The 17,500-nt window shown below is 43.7% G+C and overlaps 2 protein-coding genes across 2 annotated transcripts; both read right to left on the reverse strand.

Moving 5' to 3' along the window:
- Positions 1–1,896: 1,896 nt before the first annotated feature.
- LOC135495565 (centrosomal protein of 76 kDa-like) lies at positions 1,897–8,140 on the reverse strand. Its single transcript, XM_064784356.1, has 11 exons — positions 7,980–8,140; positions 7,535–7,780; positions 7,083–7,329; positions 6,387–6,572; positions 5,762–5,988; positions 5,132–5,323; positions 4,666–4,829; positions 4,382–4,502; positions 3,890–4,102; positions 3,420–3,637; positions 1,897–3,034 (listed from the first exon to the last, which is right to left on the reverse strand). Exons 1-11 carry the CDS (start codon positions 8,040–8,042, stop codon positions 2,896–2,898), a joined length of 2,016 nt encoding a protein of 671 aa, XP_064640426.1. The 5' UTR covers positions 8,043–8,140; the 3' UTR covers positions 1,897–2,895.
- Positions 8,141–9,198: 1,058 nt separating this feature from the next.
- Positions 9,199–17,330, reverse strand: LOC135495750 (aldo-keto reductase family 1 member B1-like). The gene is made up of 2 exons (XM_064784635.1): positions 17,285–17,330; positions 9,199–10,524 (listed from the first exon to the last, which is right to left on the reverse strand). The coding sequence occupies exon 2, from the start codon at positions 10,515–10,517 to the stop codon at positions 9,540–9,542; it is 978 nt and encodes a 325-aa protein (XP_064640705.1). The 5' UTR covers positions 10,518–10,524; positions 17,285–17,330; the 3' UTR covers positions 9,199–9,539.
- Positions 17,331–17,500: the final 170 nt, after the last annotated feature.

Below are 17,500 nucleotides of genomic sequence, written 5' to 3' on the forward strand. Positions count from 1 at the left end.
GCTGTGACTGTCTCGCTGCTCTTACCTATCGTTGGCAAGACAGTGGAGCAGGTAGCGCTCATTTAATCTGGTTGTGACTGTCTCATCTCTCTCATCGTGTTGGCACGAAGGTGGAGCAGCCAGGCCTGATTCCATTGGGCTGTGACTGTCTCACTTTTCTTGCCTACTGTTGGCAAGACAATGGAGCAGGTAGCGCTCATTTGATCTGGTTGTGACCGCCTCATCTGTCTCATCGTGTTGGCACGAAGGTGGAGCAGCCAGGCCTGATTCGGTCTGGTTGTGACTGTCTCCTCTCTAAACATGTTGGGACGAAGTGGACCAGCCAGCCCCGATTCGGTCTGGTTGTGACTGTCTCATTTCTCTGATCGACTTGGCACAAAGATGAAGTAGCCAGCCCGAAAACGGTCGGTTGTGACTGTCTCTCTAATCGATTTGCGACATGGTGAAGCTGCCATCTCCGGTTCGATCTGGTTGTGACTCTCTCTTCATGTTGGCAAGAAGGGGGGCCAGCCAGCCCCAAAACGGTCTGCTTGTGACTGTATCATTTCTCTCGCATCGCTCACTGTATTGGCAAGACTGTGGAGCTGCCAGTCCCGATTCGGTCTGGTTGTCACTGTCTCATCTCTCTCATCGTGTTGGCACGAAAGTGGAGCAGCCAGGCCTGCTTCAACCGTGCTGTGACTGTGTCTGTTCTCTTGCCTACCGTTGGCAAGACAGTGGAACAGGTAGCGCCCATTTAATCAGGTTGTGACCGTCTCATCTCTCACCGTGTCGGCACCAAGGTGGAGCAGCCAGGCCTGATTCGGTCTGGTTGTGACTGTCTCGCTTCTCTTGCCTACCGTTGGCAAGACAGTGGCGCAGGTAGCGCCCATTTGATCTGGTTGTGACCGTCTCATCTCTCTCATCGTGTTAGCAAGACAGTGGAGCAGCCAGCCCCGATTCAGTTTGGTTGTGACTGTCTCATCTCTCTCATCGTTTTGATATGATGGTGGCGTAGCCATACATAATTCAATCGGGCAGTGACTGTCTCGCTTTTCTTGCTCGCCCTTAGCAAGACAGTGGAGCAGCTAGCGCCCATTTGATCTGGCTGTGGCCGTCTCATCTCTCTGAACGTGCTCCATATTCACCTGGTAAGCCTGGCACAACCAGTCTTCCTACCTGCCCTGTATTTCATCTGGTCAGCCTTGCACAACCTGTCTTCATGCTTGTTCAATATTTCATCTGGTCAGCTTGGCACAACCTGTCTTCATATCTGCTCTCCATATTCACCTGGTAAGCCCGGCACAAGCTGTCTTCGTACTAACCCTGTATTTCATCTGGCCAGCCTTGCACAACCTGTCTTCATGCCTGTTCCATCTTTCATCTGGCCAGCCTGGCACAACCTGTCTTCATGCCTGTTCCATATTTCATCCGGTCAGCTTGGCACAACCTGTCTTCATATCTGCTCCATATTCACCTGGTAAGCCCGGCACAAGCTGTCTTCGTACCTGCCCTGTATTTCACCTGATCAGCTTGGCACAACATGTCTTCATGCCTGCTCCATATTTCATCTGGCCAGCCTTGCACAACCTGTCTTCATACCTGTTCAATATTTCATCTGGCCAGCCTTGCACAACCCGTCCTGCCCTGTATGTCATCTGGTCAGCTTGGCACAACCTGTCTTCATGCCTGTTCCATATTTCATCTGGTCAGCTTTGCACAACCTGTCTTCATGCCTGTTCAATATTTCATCAGAGCAATTCAGCACAACCTGTCTTCATACCTGCTCAATATTTCATCTGGTCAGCCTGGCACAACCTGTCTTGTCAAAACCTGTCAAAGCATGAGTATGAAGAGAGCTATCCCCCACCTGCACAAGCAGAAAAAAATGAAGGAATACAAGCCAATTGCTTTGATTCTTTTATTTTCTAAGTACAAAATATAATAATCACATCCCTTTGAAGTCTTGATCTCCAAAGTGAAAACATTATTGTGCATGAACAGTAGGTGTGTCACTATTTCCTCACAAATTCTTCACTAATTTTAAATATATTTTGGCTATAACTACATACTTTATCACTATAAACTCACTACCAGAACTATTAATCTTATTTTACATAAAAATTATGAAACCGTCGGACCCAAAATAGTGTAGTTTTCAGGAGATGAACAACCCCCATGGCTGCACCAAAATCTAAACTATTTCGGGGCCTTTTTCAAAATTATTTGGTATAAACTACGCTGACCAGTCAGCAGAAATACCGGACAAACTTCAAACAAACCAAAATGGATATAAAAGCTGTTAAGAAGACTATTCAGTGACAGGATCACCTTTATTATCCAACTTTGGCTTACTTGGAGTTTATCTTTGCCTGTAACCAGACAGGCTAAGGAACAAAACAAAGGCTTTTAAGTTGCACCATATCTGATAGCCATTCGGTTGACAAAATCAGGCGGTCTAGATGCATAGCCCTCGGCAAGAGTAAGTCACATTATGACGGGTTGTCCAAGAACACTGTACCACTGTCAAACAAAAGATTGTCCAGGAGCAGATGTCTTTAAGGACAACCTAATTGGAAAGTATAACAGTAGCAGAGATTATTGAAAAGACCACAAAGAATGTCCAAAAGGTTCTCAAAGTCCTAAAGGTCAATGTTCTCGTGTCTCACTATCCAAGTGTTCTCAATGTCTGCAGAAGGTCCCCATTTTTCCACTCAGTTCAGAAGAATCAAACCTGATGCACTTATCAATGAAATGAACTTGTGTCTCAATATGTCCACTAGTGAAAACTCCTGCTTTATTTCCCACTCACATTAGAATCTAAAACTTTGTGACTAATCACAACTGAACACCTGCAATACTCATCCTTCCATGAAATGAACTCGTATTTCGACATGTCCTTAACGTCGTAAGTTTTTACAAAATCGACTTGTATTTTGAAGCAAACATGACCCAAACAGATGCCGCTGATTCAGGGTACGTGTAAACTCGCACCCGCACGGCTAATCGGACGTGATCTCCTCGACAGTTGATGATCTCATCACAAACAGGCGACCTGAAATGTAAATATAACGAGGTCAGAAGGGAACTTTTTCTTCTTCTTTTGAGATGCACGTTAGACAATCAGTCTTTTTCGGTAACAAAGTCGGGTGTCCTAGAGAGTTCCACCACAGAGGCCCAGAGCTTTGTGGTCAGCGTGGTGTCCTTTGGCCAGTATACGTCTCTATAGAAGGGAAACTAATGCTGGGTATTCTGCTTTATTGCAAGGCCAAGACTAAGGACGATGGATTCGCAACAAGACTGGTAATTGCTCGGAACCATTCTGATACCACTGCACAATTCCACAAAACGTTAAAATTTAAATGAGTTAAAAATGCTTGGCCCAAAAGCATCCAACACAAGCTTTGGCCAAGATACAGTTGATGTCAGATATAACTTACTTTAAACAAGAGGCAAAAGCCTTCCTTGGATTCCTATGTACGAACTGAATGGGGTATCCCTTGAACGTATGCCCATCTGGTACAGCTCTCCGAATGGCCTGCTGGAACTCCTCATTACCCACTGACAGACCAGTCACGCGCTCGGTCTCATAAGCTGCCAGGGCTGGAGTCAATAAGTAGCTCAGTTGGTCGTCCCAGAGTGTGCCAAGACCTTGGTCCTATGAAATAAAGTTAATTGGTATTGATGAGAACTGTAAACATGGAGAATTCGTCACAACCCAAAGGATTCATTACTATAAAAGTCAGTCAAGTGAGACGAATCCAGAAAACAACCTGCCTCCTAGGAAAGCCTCTTCAAATGTAAGAATCTCGAAGTCATATCTTTCCCATAGAAGGAGGGAAGCTCAGTCCAAATTGTATTTACTCCTAGTCCTATTCTTACTAGCAAATGATTTCGAGGCAATACCTACCCTACGGTGCTGTGAGACAAGAGACCGCAATTCCTGCTCAAGGTCATTGCTGATGAGGGCAGCATCAAGGGTTGGGGCACAGAGAGGGGGAAGTGTGGGCCAGAGTGGACTCGCCCCAAGGCCACACACAGACCTGATGGCATCTTCCGACATTGCCTTCCATTGTGACTCATTGGTGAGGTCAAATAGGCAGACGTCCACACTGTCTGTCGGCTGTGGAAGAAACAAAGTTAATGGAGATTACGTAAAGTGAAATAAGTCTAAATTTACAATGTGAATTTTGACTACAGGCAAGGATTAAGTTACATAAAGATCCCAATAGGGGTCCCTCCTAATAGAGAATTTCAGTATGTTAAACTCTAAGCTTGGATAAGGCTGGCAATTATCGAAGAATTGTATTTAAACACAACCCATGCCCCTAAATGTACATACTCAGCTGAAGACTTCCAGGGTAGAATGCCTGGTTCATGAATAAAAATTGATACACCATACCTGGCAGTTTGCATAGAATGCCTGGTGACTGAACACACATCCTATGGTTCTGTACGGATGGTTGGCCTTAGGTTGTGGTACAGCTGGGGGATCATTTGGGTTCACTGCACGATGGATATACCTGGAGAATTGAATGATACGACTTTGAGCTTCATTTTACCAAGACAATCACACATCCAAAAAAGATGTACCAGTATCCACATTGAATGAATCTAACATCAACAAATTCAACAATACCTGTGCTGAAATTGAAATCGATTAAAAACGATTTGTGACAGACTTACCTGTGTCCTGTCAAACTTTCCCAGAATGTGATGAGCCCGTCTGGTCCAATCGTGACAACCCAAGTATGTGCTGCCCCCTTTGCCTTAGTTCCCACACAGACGTATGCATCAAGGCCAAAACCAAGGAGAAGACTACACAAGAGAATGGCATGGTCTTCACAGTCCTGAAAAAATGTTTGTTCTTTTAGTAATAATGTTTCTAGTTTTATAAATAAACTAGGATTCATGGCAGAGTCTTGAAAGTGCCAGTACAACAGACGAGATTAGACACCAGACCACTCTGGGAACTGCCAACACCAAGAGACTGGCCACATGGCCGAACACTGCTTCAATCGAGACAAAGCTCTGGGGATCAAGGGACAAAGGAGAGATAACAGCCATGTTAATCAAAGACACAGGCCTGGTTCTGTAGTATTAAAGGCATAAAATGAAAATCAACGCCAAGAAGAAGAAGAAGAAAACTTACCCCCTTATTCCTGCACAGGAATGCGTGCATGGTTGTCCACTGTTCTCCCTTCTCACCGCCTCCGACAGTCAACACTTTCTCGTAACCGATCAAACTGACGAATCGTGCCGATTCACGAGGGGTGTCGAGGAGCCTACCAGCTCTCAGCGGCTTCAGATAGGAACAGACTGGGCGGTTTGTACCATTCTCATCCTGGAAAGGAGAATGAATATTGCAAGATTAAAATGGGGAACAGAGCAATGCCTTTCTCAAATGGTATATGAATTTGCCACTTCTATCATCAGGTTACTTTTGTTCAGTGTTTTCCACTAATAATAGGCAAAATCATAATTGCATTTTAGAATACCAGTATCTGATGCCTGATGAGGTGTCAAGCATCTCTATTATGATACAATGATCTGACACCATTTTTGTATCAGTACATTTTGTCAATCCAAGAAAGATTGTGATAGAGATTTAAACTCTGCAGTTGTGACTGGGACCAGGTCTGCACTCTAACAAGAAGAATAAGAGACAATTGTGATAAATTCTGCACACCAAACACCAGACTTATGGGTGGCACAGTAGATGAATCGAACACAGAAAATCGAAATCTGAAAACGATAAAAAATATTTTTGCAAAGTACATACCTGAGCAAATATCTTCACCAGCCTCTGACTGTGTGTCCCACGAATCTGCAAGTATTCCTTCCACCACTGTTTGGCGTAAACCAAAAAAAGACGCTCCCGTTCTGCCTGTTTGCCTCGCTCGAGACTGATCTGCGCCGTTATGATGTCACCTGCCAAGACTTCGGGCGTTTTTGGGATAAGCTGCATTTGGATTTCCAGGAGACCAACAGGGACTTTGTTTTCAGCACCTGAAAATTACAAGAATAGACCATTCATGAAAATACCACAGGAATTAGGCAATCACCCAAATATTCACAAAGCCACAGTTGATAACAAAATAGCCAAAGTATTGAAGCAAATCATGTAATATACAGTGAAACCTCTCTTAGCGGACACCTCTCTATTAAGGACAACCTCCCTGTTAAGGACACTAGTTTTGGTCTCAAATTGGTAGTTACCATTCAATTTGACCTCTCTAATCAGGACACCTCTCTATTAAGGACCGTATTTTTCAGTCCCAACGGTGTCCTTAATAGAGAGGTTCTACTGTAATGTGCCATTGTAAACAGAATCATTGCAGAAGTTCAGTAGTTAGGCAAGACTTTTTTACTGGTTGGGTCTCAGAATAATAAAATGTTTATCTTACCAACTCCTTTCAGTTCTATGGCAGTGTTGATTCTGTTCTGTTTGGACGTGAGTGCACTCCTCCACTCCAGGTTATGCGAGGCAATAAGGTGGCTGTCACCATTCACGTCTGTCTTGACCAGAACCAGATGGACTGGATCACAGATGGACAGCATGGTGGTATTGTTGGCCATCCGGGAACCATCTCCTGAGGACACAAGGAATACAGAGTTAATACTAGTTTCAAAGATATCAAATGAACTCCTTCGGAAACTTGATCTCATTTTTTGAATGATTCAGTGTCTTGGGTAGATTCCAACTCATTTTTGACTTCATGGTGCATTTTTGTATCTTTGTGGGTTTAAATAAACAAATGCAACGAATCCAGTCTATTCATTTTTGTATCTTTGCCATAGGATTTTAGTCAACATCAGCTTACTCATTTACCCTCTCTGTGGGATCTTCAGCCTGCCCTGTATAGGCACTCAGGTGCAGAGAATCTCAGTTTCTCAAGTCTCATTCAAATGACACTTAAGAGCCAGGAATTTCAGTTCCTTGAAAGCCACACCTGTTCATCCAGTGATAGAAATGTAGGTTCTCACTGGAATCGAACCCTGGCACTATCGTGTTGTCGTAAGCAGTGTGAACCACTAGGCTATGAGGCTCCTCTATCCCAGAGCAAGCACTGAACCTTTCCTTTGTACCAACATATATTTACCAGATGAATCTTTGTGTAATTCAAGTAGGAATCCCTCCTGGATGGCTGGTTCACACGCGCAAGGCACAGGACGTGATCGAAACCTCTGACCCCGGAAATGAATATGGAGGGTGAAAGTGGCAGCTATTTGACCGGGCAGAGGCTCAGGTTCATCAAAGTGTTCAAGGAAAGCCTTCCCACCACTCACCTGCAGGTAGAGGTACCGCCTGGTTGGGTCAACATTGGCTGGAAATAAATATTTCAGTTTCTTTCAACAATTTTCTTCATAACATGAAACTTTGTGGCTTTTGGAAATATCCAATTATAGGCCCCTGATCACGGACTTCTTCAGTTCAGTGAACTCAGAGTTTGATGAAAGTTGTGGAACTCTGTTAACGTTATACTGCAATGTCAGAGCAGGGTTCACTCTTTGGGATTACTCTAATTGTAAATGAGGCTTTCTTAAGAGGAACAGCACTGGTAGCATATTCATCTTTATCAACGAAGTGAGTTGCCCGTTTATGGGCATGCCCATATCCCATCTCATCGTAAGGTTTCTCTGCACGCTCAAACTGCAGCTGTTGCATTACTTCGTCAACCACGCCTTTCTGCCGCAGTGCAAATAGTAGCTCTTCCTCACTCAAATTGTCAGGGTGGAGGACTTCATCTCCTCTCACGTTCTCCGACAGAATGTCGCGTATGCGGGATTGGACATCCATCTGAAATACAAAGTCAAGTATTGGGAGAAGTGATCACACAAGTGACTGTGCCCCTTAGTGAATTTGATTGGTCACTATCTCATTGGCAGATACACATTCAAAATCGCAGATACTACCTATGTCCGAAAACAGGTTACGTCCGGGATTGGTAACCTCATCAGATGCACAGAGAGTTCTGTTTAAATAACTGTTTACTAACCTGAGAAAGATGCGTATGGATGATTTGCTTTAGTTCTGACACTTTCTCCGGAGAAAGGGCCATATTGGCATTAACTTATGTGCAACCAATTAGAAGTAAATGATAAAGGGACGAGTTTATTGTCGCAATTCTTTCCAAAACAAAAAATTCAAAATTTTCAAAAATGGCGGAACGTTGTGGTTGTTGTTACCGATTTTATTAATTGGCTGGATTCCAGGAGTCCCGTCTTCCAAATTGTCCCACAAAATGTTTAAAATCATTAAATCATGAGACAGATCAAGTTAAGGGTCAAACTCAGGAACGCCAAGATCAAGATTTCCTTCCAATAAATTTTCAGCAAGACTTACCTTTCACTTGGACAATCGCAACTTGAATTAAGACTATAGAGACCTGCCACTTAAGTTTTCCTGGCAATATGGTCCATCAGAATAGCACCAGGTAGCATACTAATGCTGACTTTATTATGGTAACATCAACAGTTGCAGAGACTGTGTCACAACCACATCAGTGTTCAATGACTGTGTCACAACCAGGGTTGTCACAATCTTGTCCTTCCTTAATCGTCACAATAACCATCAAGCTGATGATGAAGATGTCAGGACGTCACATTGATGTATTGTAAGGACTATCACGATAACTGACAGCACAGACAACCATTCTAACAATGTAGAAACACAACCATGTCCGAAGAAGACATAGGAAGGACTGCAGCGTTTAAAGTAATATACACAACACAGAGATTTATTGACTCGAAAAAAAGTCAAAATCATGACGAAACATACAAATACACACTATTTTGATTGATTAAGCACCAAGAATAAGCAAACAATGATATTTCGGGTACTAGTACATAGTGACAAATATACAACACTGTACATGACCTAAAAAATATTTGTTGATCTGGCTAGCACTGTTTTAAAAAAGTACATAATACAACATTATATTTATATCTAACAGAATACAGGTAACACAATAACTCCATGGATCAATTTTTCTACAATCCCATCACAACTACATGTACTGTATGATTCCATTCGTGAACTACATGCATCCACATGATACATGTACCATACATCATCAAACTGGAAAACATCCTATATGTTAAATTCAAACACTGACACCCTGCATGGTAAGAAAAAGCGTGAAATAAATGCAACCTTATCTGTCAGCATGTAGAGTATCTTCTGGGCAAGAACAGCATTAAATTTGCACACCGGAGTCTAGACCTTACAACTTTTTTATCAAATTATACAATTATAGTGTATGAAACATGCACACATGAACTTGGTTCTAATTTGGTCCTTGATAATAACCATAAGTCAGGGCATAGGCTGGGGGGGGGGGGGGGTTGCACATAAATAATACAAGAGCAGGTATGCTCTTAAAGTATTGCTTTTTAACAGCCGAAAAAGACCTGGTTTCTAATTCTCAGATGCCAGGGAAATGTATATTTTTATTTTATTTTCTCCAAAGTTCAGGCTTAGGTTTATAACTGAAGTGTCCACTGTCCCACAGCCTGGGCCCCATGACTGTGAATGCATTAGAGAAGATATCAAAAGTCTAGAACTGTTCCCCATCTTTAGGGTAATCAGGGTGCCTCTTCGCCCACTCAAATGGAAACAGTTTCAAATTTCTATTCAATTTACTTATAGCAATCACGTCACTTGCATCAAGTTCGAAATTAAACACGTCAAGATTTTCATGCAAGCGGTCAAGTTTACTGCTCTTCGGTACGACACAGATGTTCTGCTGGAGAAGAAAACGCAGAAGAATTTGTGCCGGAGTTTTTCTGTACGACTTAGCCATCTCGAGAATCACTTCGTCCTTTAGTAAAACAGGATCGTCCGTTTGGCCATGATCTGTTTTCCCAGTGTCTTGTCTAGTATGTGCCAAAGGTGCATAGGCTGTGACGCTAATCCCTCTCTCTGAACAGTACTTGATGAGTCGATATTGCTGACAATAAGCATTGCATTCAAGTTGAAGGTTAGCTGGAATGATATGTGCCTTGGATAGAATCCGATCTATCAACAATGGTGTGAGATTTGACAGTCCAATACTCGTGACTTTTTTCTCTTCAGTGAGTCTTTCAAAGGCACTCCAAGTTTCATTGAGGTCATGTTCACACAGGATGCGATCACCGTTTTTATCTCTCGGGTAAATATTCCCATCACCAACACGACCCAAGTTCTTCTGTCCCCACGGATTGTGAATCAGCAAAAGGTCCACATACTGTAACTTAAGCATTTCTAGAGATTCACTGACACAATCCTTCACATCAGCAGGAGACAGGTACACACTAGGCACTTTGGTTGTGATGAACAGATCTCGGCGTTTGACTTTTCCACTCCTTATATTGTCCTGGAGAACTTCTCCGAGGAGTTGCGAATTCCCATAGGAGAATGCAGTGTCAAAGAGTCGATATCCAATGTGCAATGCATAATCAAAGACCGCTTGGTGCTCCTTGTCCTTCATGAGGTAGGTACCGAGACCAATGACAGGCATCTTTGCCCCACTGTTGAGGACAACATGACGCAACATTGTTTTCCTGCAATGAAAAAACATTGTTGTTAGGGATCAGGAGTGGCAGTGCAGGGTAATAGGGCGGCACAAAGAAAAAAGTTGGATGACATCACAAGTGACGGTATCAGGCTGTTTCGCTACATTGCCAGTTCGCTACCAGTCGTTTCGCTACATGTGGCGGTCGTTTCGCTACATGGTAGGTCGTTTCGCTACATGGGTGGAGTCGTTTCGCTACATGATGGGTACGGTCGTTTCGCTACATGGAGGACGTTTCGCTACATGGGTGGAGTCGTTTCGCTACATGGATGTAGGTAATTTCGCTTCATCGTAGGTCGTTTCGCTACATGGGTGGAGTCATTATTTTTTCAAGTTTGTGCTAAACTCCGGGCTAAATATTTGTTGTGAATTTAGGGAAAAAATGCTCGAGTATACTACAATCAAGATGTACAGACCGGGGGAGCTGGCGGTACGTACCCATAAGTCTTTGCGGTAGTCTCGCGCGTACCGGATATAACCCATCAAGCTTTTCTCCTTCAGAGAAATACTGCGTTGCGCTCAAGTGCCTTATAAGGCTCGGCGGAAAGCCCCCCACATGGCACTTTCAAAGTCAATAACGATGTTATCGACGCGAACCTCTCCGACAATCTCCTTCAACCTTTGCAAGATTGCTTTATAATCGCGCTTCTTTCGGCCGGACATCAATGCAAACGCGAGGGGCAACTGTTTTAAAGCTGACATTAATGTCCGAGATCGCCGGCATTTCATCTTCGCAACAGATGAACAAATCCACCTCCTGAGTAAAGCAAAGACCTGGTACGCTGATGCCACGTTTAAACTTTGCCGGTCGCTTTCCGCCGAGTATTTCCAGGCATCAACATCACAGGATGTCTGTTCCACTGGACCCAAGCAATTTGGCGGAAAGTCCAAGAACTCGGATAGTCATTCAACCGCACTTCATTCAACGCAGATTTGGAGGCCTTTGCAAGGCCTTCGCGTTGGCTGGCTCAATCGTCTATCCGTGTATACGTACTTATTATTGATTGACAGGGGTCATTCAAACGCACTCCAATGCAGATTTGGAGGCCTTTGCAAGGCCTTCGCGTTGGCTCGCTCGTCGTCCGTATCCGTGTTCGTACTTTATTATTGATTGACAGGGGTCATTCAAAATACTGCGTTGCGCTCAACTGCCAATTATGCATTAGTCTGGTGGACACGAGGTTGGCCTTAAACTTGCTTGAAATCGAAAATTTGGACAACACACGTGTACTACAGCGCAAACGGCAGCATTCTGACATATAGAAACATGTGGCCTGATTCTATTTTTACTTGTCATTTAGTGATCACGCGTCCAACCTCGTATGCAGGGTAATGTGGCTTTCTCATTGGTCGAACGTTAATTTTGTTCACAGGCACTTATAAGGCACTTGAGCGCAACGCAGTATTTCTCTGAAGGAGAAAAGCTTGATGGGTTATATCCGGTACGCGCGAGACTACCGCAAAGACTTATGGGTACGTACCGCCAGCTCCCCCGGTCTGTACATCTTGATTGTAGTATACTCGAGCATTTTTTCCCTAAATTCACAACAAATATTTAGCCCGGAGTTTAGCACAAACTTGAAAAAATAATGACTCCACCCATGTAGCGAAACGACCTACGATGTAGCGAAATTACCTACATCCATGTAGCGAAACAACTCCACCCATGTAGCGAAACGTCCTCCATGTAGCGAAACGACCGTACCCATCATGTAGCGAAACGACTCCACCCATGTAGCGAAACGACCTACCATGTAGCGAAACGACCGCCACATGTAGCGAAACGACTGGTAGCGAACTGGCAATGTAGCGAAACGACAGTAAACCACAAGTGACAATGTCCAACACCTGGGAAGTCGCCAACGTCACATCATGTTATTCGCATTGCTGCTGATGTATATAACAATAATTAATAATGCCTCAAAAAGACGATATCACAAATCAGAGATGGCGTGAGTATGAGACACCATACATTATGAGTCGAGTTCAATAGTCTATGCCCAGAGGGCGCTGTAATTTAGTGACTACTAATAAACATGTTATGTTTTCATATCCGCCTTGTTTATGATCATCAACCTACGTAAATCCTCGACATGGTGTCAGAAGTGGGATGAGATGAAGAAAAACATTTATAGAACAGGTTGAACTTATTAGTATGTCAAAATCGGTTCTATTCCGATTGTAAACGGCTGACAAAAGTCCGGGCCGAAAGTAGGTCATGGGCCACATGGCGGAAAAAAATCGTAATCGGAACGTTCGTCGCGCACGTGCTTCAAGTGACGTTGACCTCGCACAACGATTAGGAGATCTACGGAGGCCGGTACGGTTCATGCGAAATTCTAGGCGGAGTTCGGAGATTCTTAGTAGAGAATCTAGTGAACGTGCACACTTGAAGTAGTTTCTTAGGCGAGAACTAAAGTATAACCATGGCAACTGCAATGCCATATCAGGTGCAACCACCAGAGAAGTTTAACTTCAAACCAGATGACTGGCCGAAATGGAAACGACGTTTTAATAGGTTCAGGGAGGCATCTGGGCTTTCGACTAAGTCACAGGAAAACCAAGTAAATACGTTGATTTACTGTATGGGCGACGAAGCTGATGACATTTTAAACTCAATAACATTAACGGATGACGATAGGCGGTCATATGATGTCATCGTAGAAAAACTTGAGAGTTACTTTTTGCCAAAAAGGAATGTTATATTCGAGAGAGCTAAGTTTAATCAAAGGCGACAGTCAGAGACTGAGTCGGTGGATCAGTTCATAACTGATTTGTTTAGCTTAGCAGAACATTGTCAATTCGGAAACTTAAAGGATGAGTTGATCCGGGACAGAATCGTTGTTGGCATAAAGGACACTAAGCTAGCTGAGAAAATGCAGCTCAACTCTAACTTGACATTGACTAAAGCTATGACAATGGTCAGACAATGTGGAAGCGTTAAAGCACAACAAACTGTGTTAAGGGACACTGAGCTAGGCAGCACCGCGGAAGTCGCGAAAGTAGGTGGTTCTGATAAACCTACAAGTAGTAAAGGTGGACACAAGAAACCAGGTTGGGTGAAACAGCATCAGCAAAAGGGAAACCCAGGTGGGAGAACTAAATCACAATGGAAAAACAAGGACGGGAAGTGTCATAGGTGTGGCAAGACTCCAAGTCATAGTAAACAGAATTGCCCAGCGAAGGACGCTGAGTGTCATAAATGCAAATTTACTGGTCATTATCAGAAAATGTGTAAAAACTCTAAAACTGTCAGTGAAATCCAAGAAGAAGGTATATTTCTAGGTGCAGTTAACAGTAAGTTACACAATGGCTGGGTGAGTGCCGTTAAACTTGGAAGCACCAAGGTTAATTGGAAAATAGACACTGGAGCGGAAGTCTCTTGTATCCCGTATGGCATTTACACTAGGAATAAAGCGTCGCTAGGGAAGCTACACCAGCCAGACCGGAAGCTATTCGGTGCTGGAGGGAATGAACTTCAGGTGAAGGGTGTCATTCTAACCAGGCTACAAAAACGTGATGTCAAGGTTGACTCTGTAGTCTATGTCGTTGATGGACTTAAAAATCCATTACTAGGACAACCAGCGATCCGTGCATTGAAGCTTGTGTCTGTTGTAGAATCAGTTGATAGTGAGAGTGCTGATATCAAGAACATTAAGGCCAAATACCCAAAGTTGTTTTCAGGACTGGGAAAACTTAAAGGGGACTACACCATAAAGCTAAAAGATGGTGCTGAGCCCTATGCTATTTCTGCGGCTAGACGAATTGCCATTCCACTTTTAACAAGGACCAAGACGGAACTCGAAAGGATGGCAAACATAGGGGTTGTCTCAGAGGTGAGAGAGCCAACGGATTGGTGTGCTGGCATGGTTGTAGTACCAAAATCGAACGGTTCTGTAAGAATATGTGTGGACCTGACTAAACTTAATGAAAGTGTCTGTCGTGAAAGGCATCAAATGCCATCTGTTGATTATACTTTGGCACAGTTAAAGGGTGCAAAGGTCTTTAGTAAGCTAGATGCAAATTCTGGGTTCTGGCAGATCCCATTGGATCCCGAGAGTAGAAAGCTCACAACGTTCATGACCCCATGGGGCAGGTACTGTTTCAATAGACTCCCCTATGGAATCTCATCGGGACCCGAACTCTTTCAAAAGCGAATGCAGGAAATTCTTGAAGGACTTGACGGCGTTCTAGTTGAAATTGACGACATACTTGTCTATGGTATGGATCAGCAGGAACACGATAGGAGGTTACACGCAGTGTTAAACAGACTCATGGAATCGGGAGTAACTCTGAATGGACCGAAGTGTGAGATCTCTAAGGAGAAACTGTTGTATTTAGCACACATACTTGATAGTGAAGGCATTAGGCCTGACCCAAGGAAAATCAAGGCAGTACAGGATTTTCCAGAGCCAAACAATGTGCCAGAACTCAGGAGATTTCTTGGCATGATAACCTATCTAGGGAGATTTATACCGAACTTAGCGAGTAAGACTGAACCTTTACGTTGTCTTATGAGTAAGAAAAACAGCTGGGTCTGGGAAGGTCCCCAGAAAGGAGCATTTGCAAGCTTGAAAGCAGAGCTAATATCTCCACCGTTACTTGCGCATTACGATCCGGAGAAGGAAACCATAGTCTCAGCGGATGCTTCCTCTTATGGATTAGGAGGAGTTATTCTACAGGTTCATGAGAAAGGGGTTAAAAGACCTGTAGCATATGCGTCAAGGACTTTAAATGACACTGAGAAGCGTTATGCACAAATCGAGAAAGAGGCGTTAGCGGCCACATGGGCTTGCGAGAGATTTTCGGACTATGTGCTAGGGAAAACATTCTCATTGGAGACAGATCATAAGCCTTTAGTTCCACTGCTAGGAGGAGGCAAGAGCCTCGAAATGCTGCCAGCCAGAGTGCAGAGATTCAAAATGAGACTTATGAAATACTCGTACCAAATCAAACATGTGCCGGGAAAGGAACTCTACATAGCAGATGCTCTTTCGAGGGCACCCCTTCAAAGGGAACGATCTGAGGCAGACATAAAATTTGATGCAGATGTCACTGCATACGTTTCGGCTATAACACAAAATCTGCCAGCCAGTGAAAGACGGCTGCAGCAGATTAAGGAGAAACAATCAGAGGACGAGGTTTGCCGTCAACTGTTGCAGTACTGTAGAGATGGATGGCCAGACCGTCCATTCGTTAGAGGTGCTGTAAAGCCCTTCTATCCAATCTCAGGCGAGCTTACCGTGCAAGATGGGTTACTAATGAGAGGGACTCGTATAGTCATTCCGATGAGTATGCGTTTAGAGATACTTGATAAGATCCATGAAGGCCATCAGGGAACAACTAAATGCAGGGAAAGAGCTAAACATAGCGTATGGTGGCCGGGATTGAGTACCCAATTGGAGAACCTTGTTAAAAACTGTGCGGTCTGTGCGAAAGTGAGGAGCTATAGGCACGAGCCTAACCTTCAGGGTGAATTTCCTCGCAGACCTTGGCAAGTCATAGGGACCGATCTTGCCGAACACAAAAAGCAACAGTACCTGATCGTAGTCGATTATTATTCTAGGTACATAGAGGTTGAGAAACTGTCAAGTCTCTCATCTCAGGCAGTCATTGGACACTTGAAAAACATGTTTGCCAGGCATGGAATTCCGGAGAGACTGAGGAGTGATAACGGACCTCAGTATGACTCTCAGGACTTCAGATGTTTTGCCAATAAGTTTGAATTCGAACATGTGACGAGCAGCCCTTTATACCCACAAGGGAATGGAGAAGCTGAGAGAGCGGTACAAACGGTTAAAAACTTGATCAAGAAGTCAAAGGACTTCACATTAGCATTGCTAGCGTACCGTTCAACTCCATTGCAAAATGGGTACAGCCCGAGTGAACTGTTAATGGGCAGGAGATTGCGGAACACACTTCCTCAGCATCATTCGAAGTTGGAGCCAAAGTGGTCTTATGGTGACTTGAGGAAAAAGGAGGAGGAGTATAGGAGAAAAATGACTTTGAATGCTGATAAACATCACGCAGCCAGATCACTGCCACAGCTAGGCATAGGAGACACTGTGTGGATTCCTGATAAGGAGGTCACTGGTTCAATCTCAGGACATGCTGAGACTCCACGTTCTTATGTGGTGACGACACCAAAGGGAACATTTAGGAGAAATAGGCGGAGCTTATGCCAATTGGCACCGTCTTTGAATACTGATCAGGACAGTCAGGTTGCTCCAGACATTTCAGATCATTCATCTGTGAGCAATGGTGAATCAGGAACAGTTGCAGTAGAAACATCACAGAATGATACTAGTAATTCTGCAGGACAATCCACTCCGAGACTACCAGTTGTCACAACCAGATCTGGTAGAATTTCAAAGCCAGCAGTCAGACTTGATCTGTAGACTTTGTAATGAAAAGAAGTCAGGATGTTGTAATTCATAGTATTTCCATAAGAGACATTGGGTTAATATAGTTATAATAGTTATAATCTAGTTCAGAGACATTTGAGGAATCATCTCTATAGCTAAAATTTAAGTTGAGTGTTCAGTTGTTCATTGGACTTTTATAGGACTCTTTAAAGGCTGAGAAAGGGGGATGTAGTATGAGACACCATACATTATGAGTCGAGTTCAATAGTCTATGCCCAGAGGGCGCTGTAATTTAGTGACTACTAATAAACATGTTATGTTTTCATATCCGCCTTGTTTATGATCATCAACCTACGTAAATCCTCGACAGCGTGGGCCAACAACTTGGTTCGGTTTGCCTGGGCTGGCCTGTGCCTGAACCAAGCCCGCCCCCCGCCCCCCCCCCCCTGCTGAAGCGGTCATTATCAAATTTCAGTCAATTTCAGTTCCTCTTATAGACTCTAGGTGGCGCAGACAAAACGTCAAAACGCCAGAAAACCTCCGATATTTCCAATTGTTTCATTTTTCATACAAATAAAACTATATGTTAAGGAAGATACA

Source organism: Lineus longissimus, chromosome 11 (assembly GCF_910592395.1).
Source record: "Lineus longissimus chromosome 11, tnLinLong1.2, whole genome shotgun sequence".
Lineage (NCBI taxonomy): Eukaryota > Metazoa > Nemertea > Pilidiophora > Heteronemertea > Lineidae > Lineus > Lineus longissimus.

Coding starts and splice junctions, on each gene's coding strand:
- LOC135495565 (XM_064784356.1), bottom strand. CDS start 8,042: ATGGCCCTTTCTCCGGAGAAAGTGTCAGAACTAAAGCAAATCATCCAT. Junction 7,781..7,979: donor TCCATACGCATCTTTCTCAG/GTTAGTAAACAG, acceptor TTTGTATTTCAG/ATGGATGTCCAATCCCGCAT. Junction 7,330..7,534: donor ATGAATATGCTACCAGTGCT/GTTCCTCTTAAG, acceptor AATTGTTGAAAG/AAACTGAAATATTTATTTCC.
- LOC135495750 (XM_064784635.1), bottom strand. CDS start 10,517: ATGTTGCGTCATGTTGTCCTCAACAGTGGGGCAAAGATGCCTGTCATT.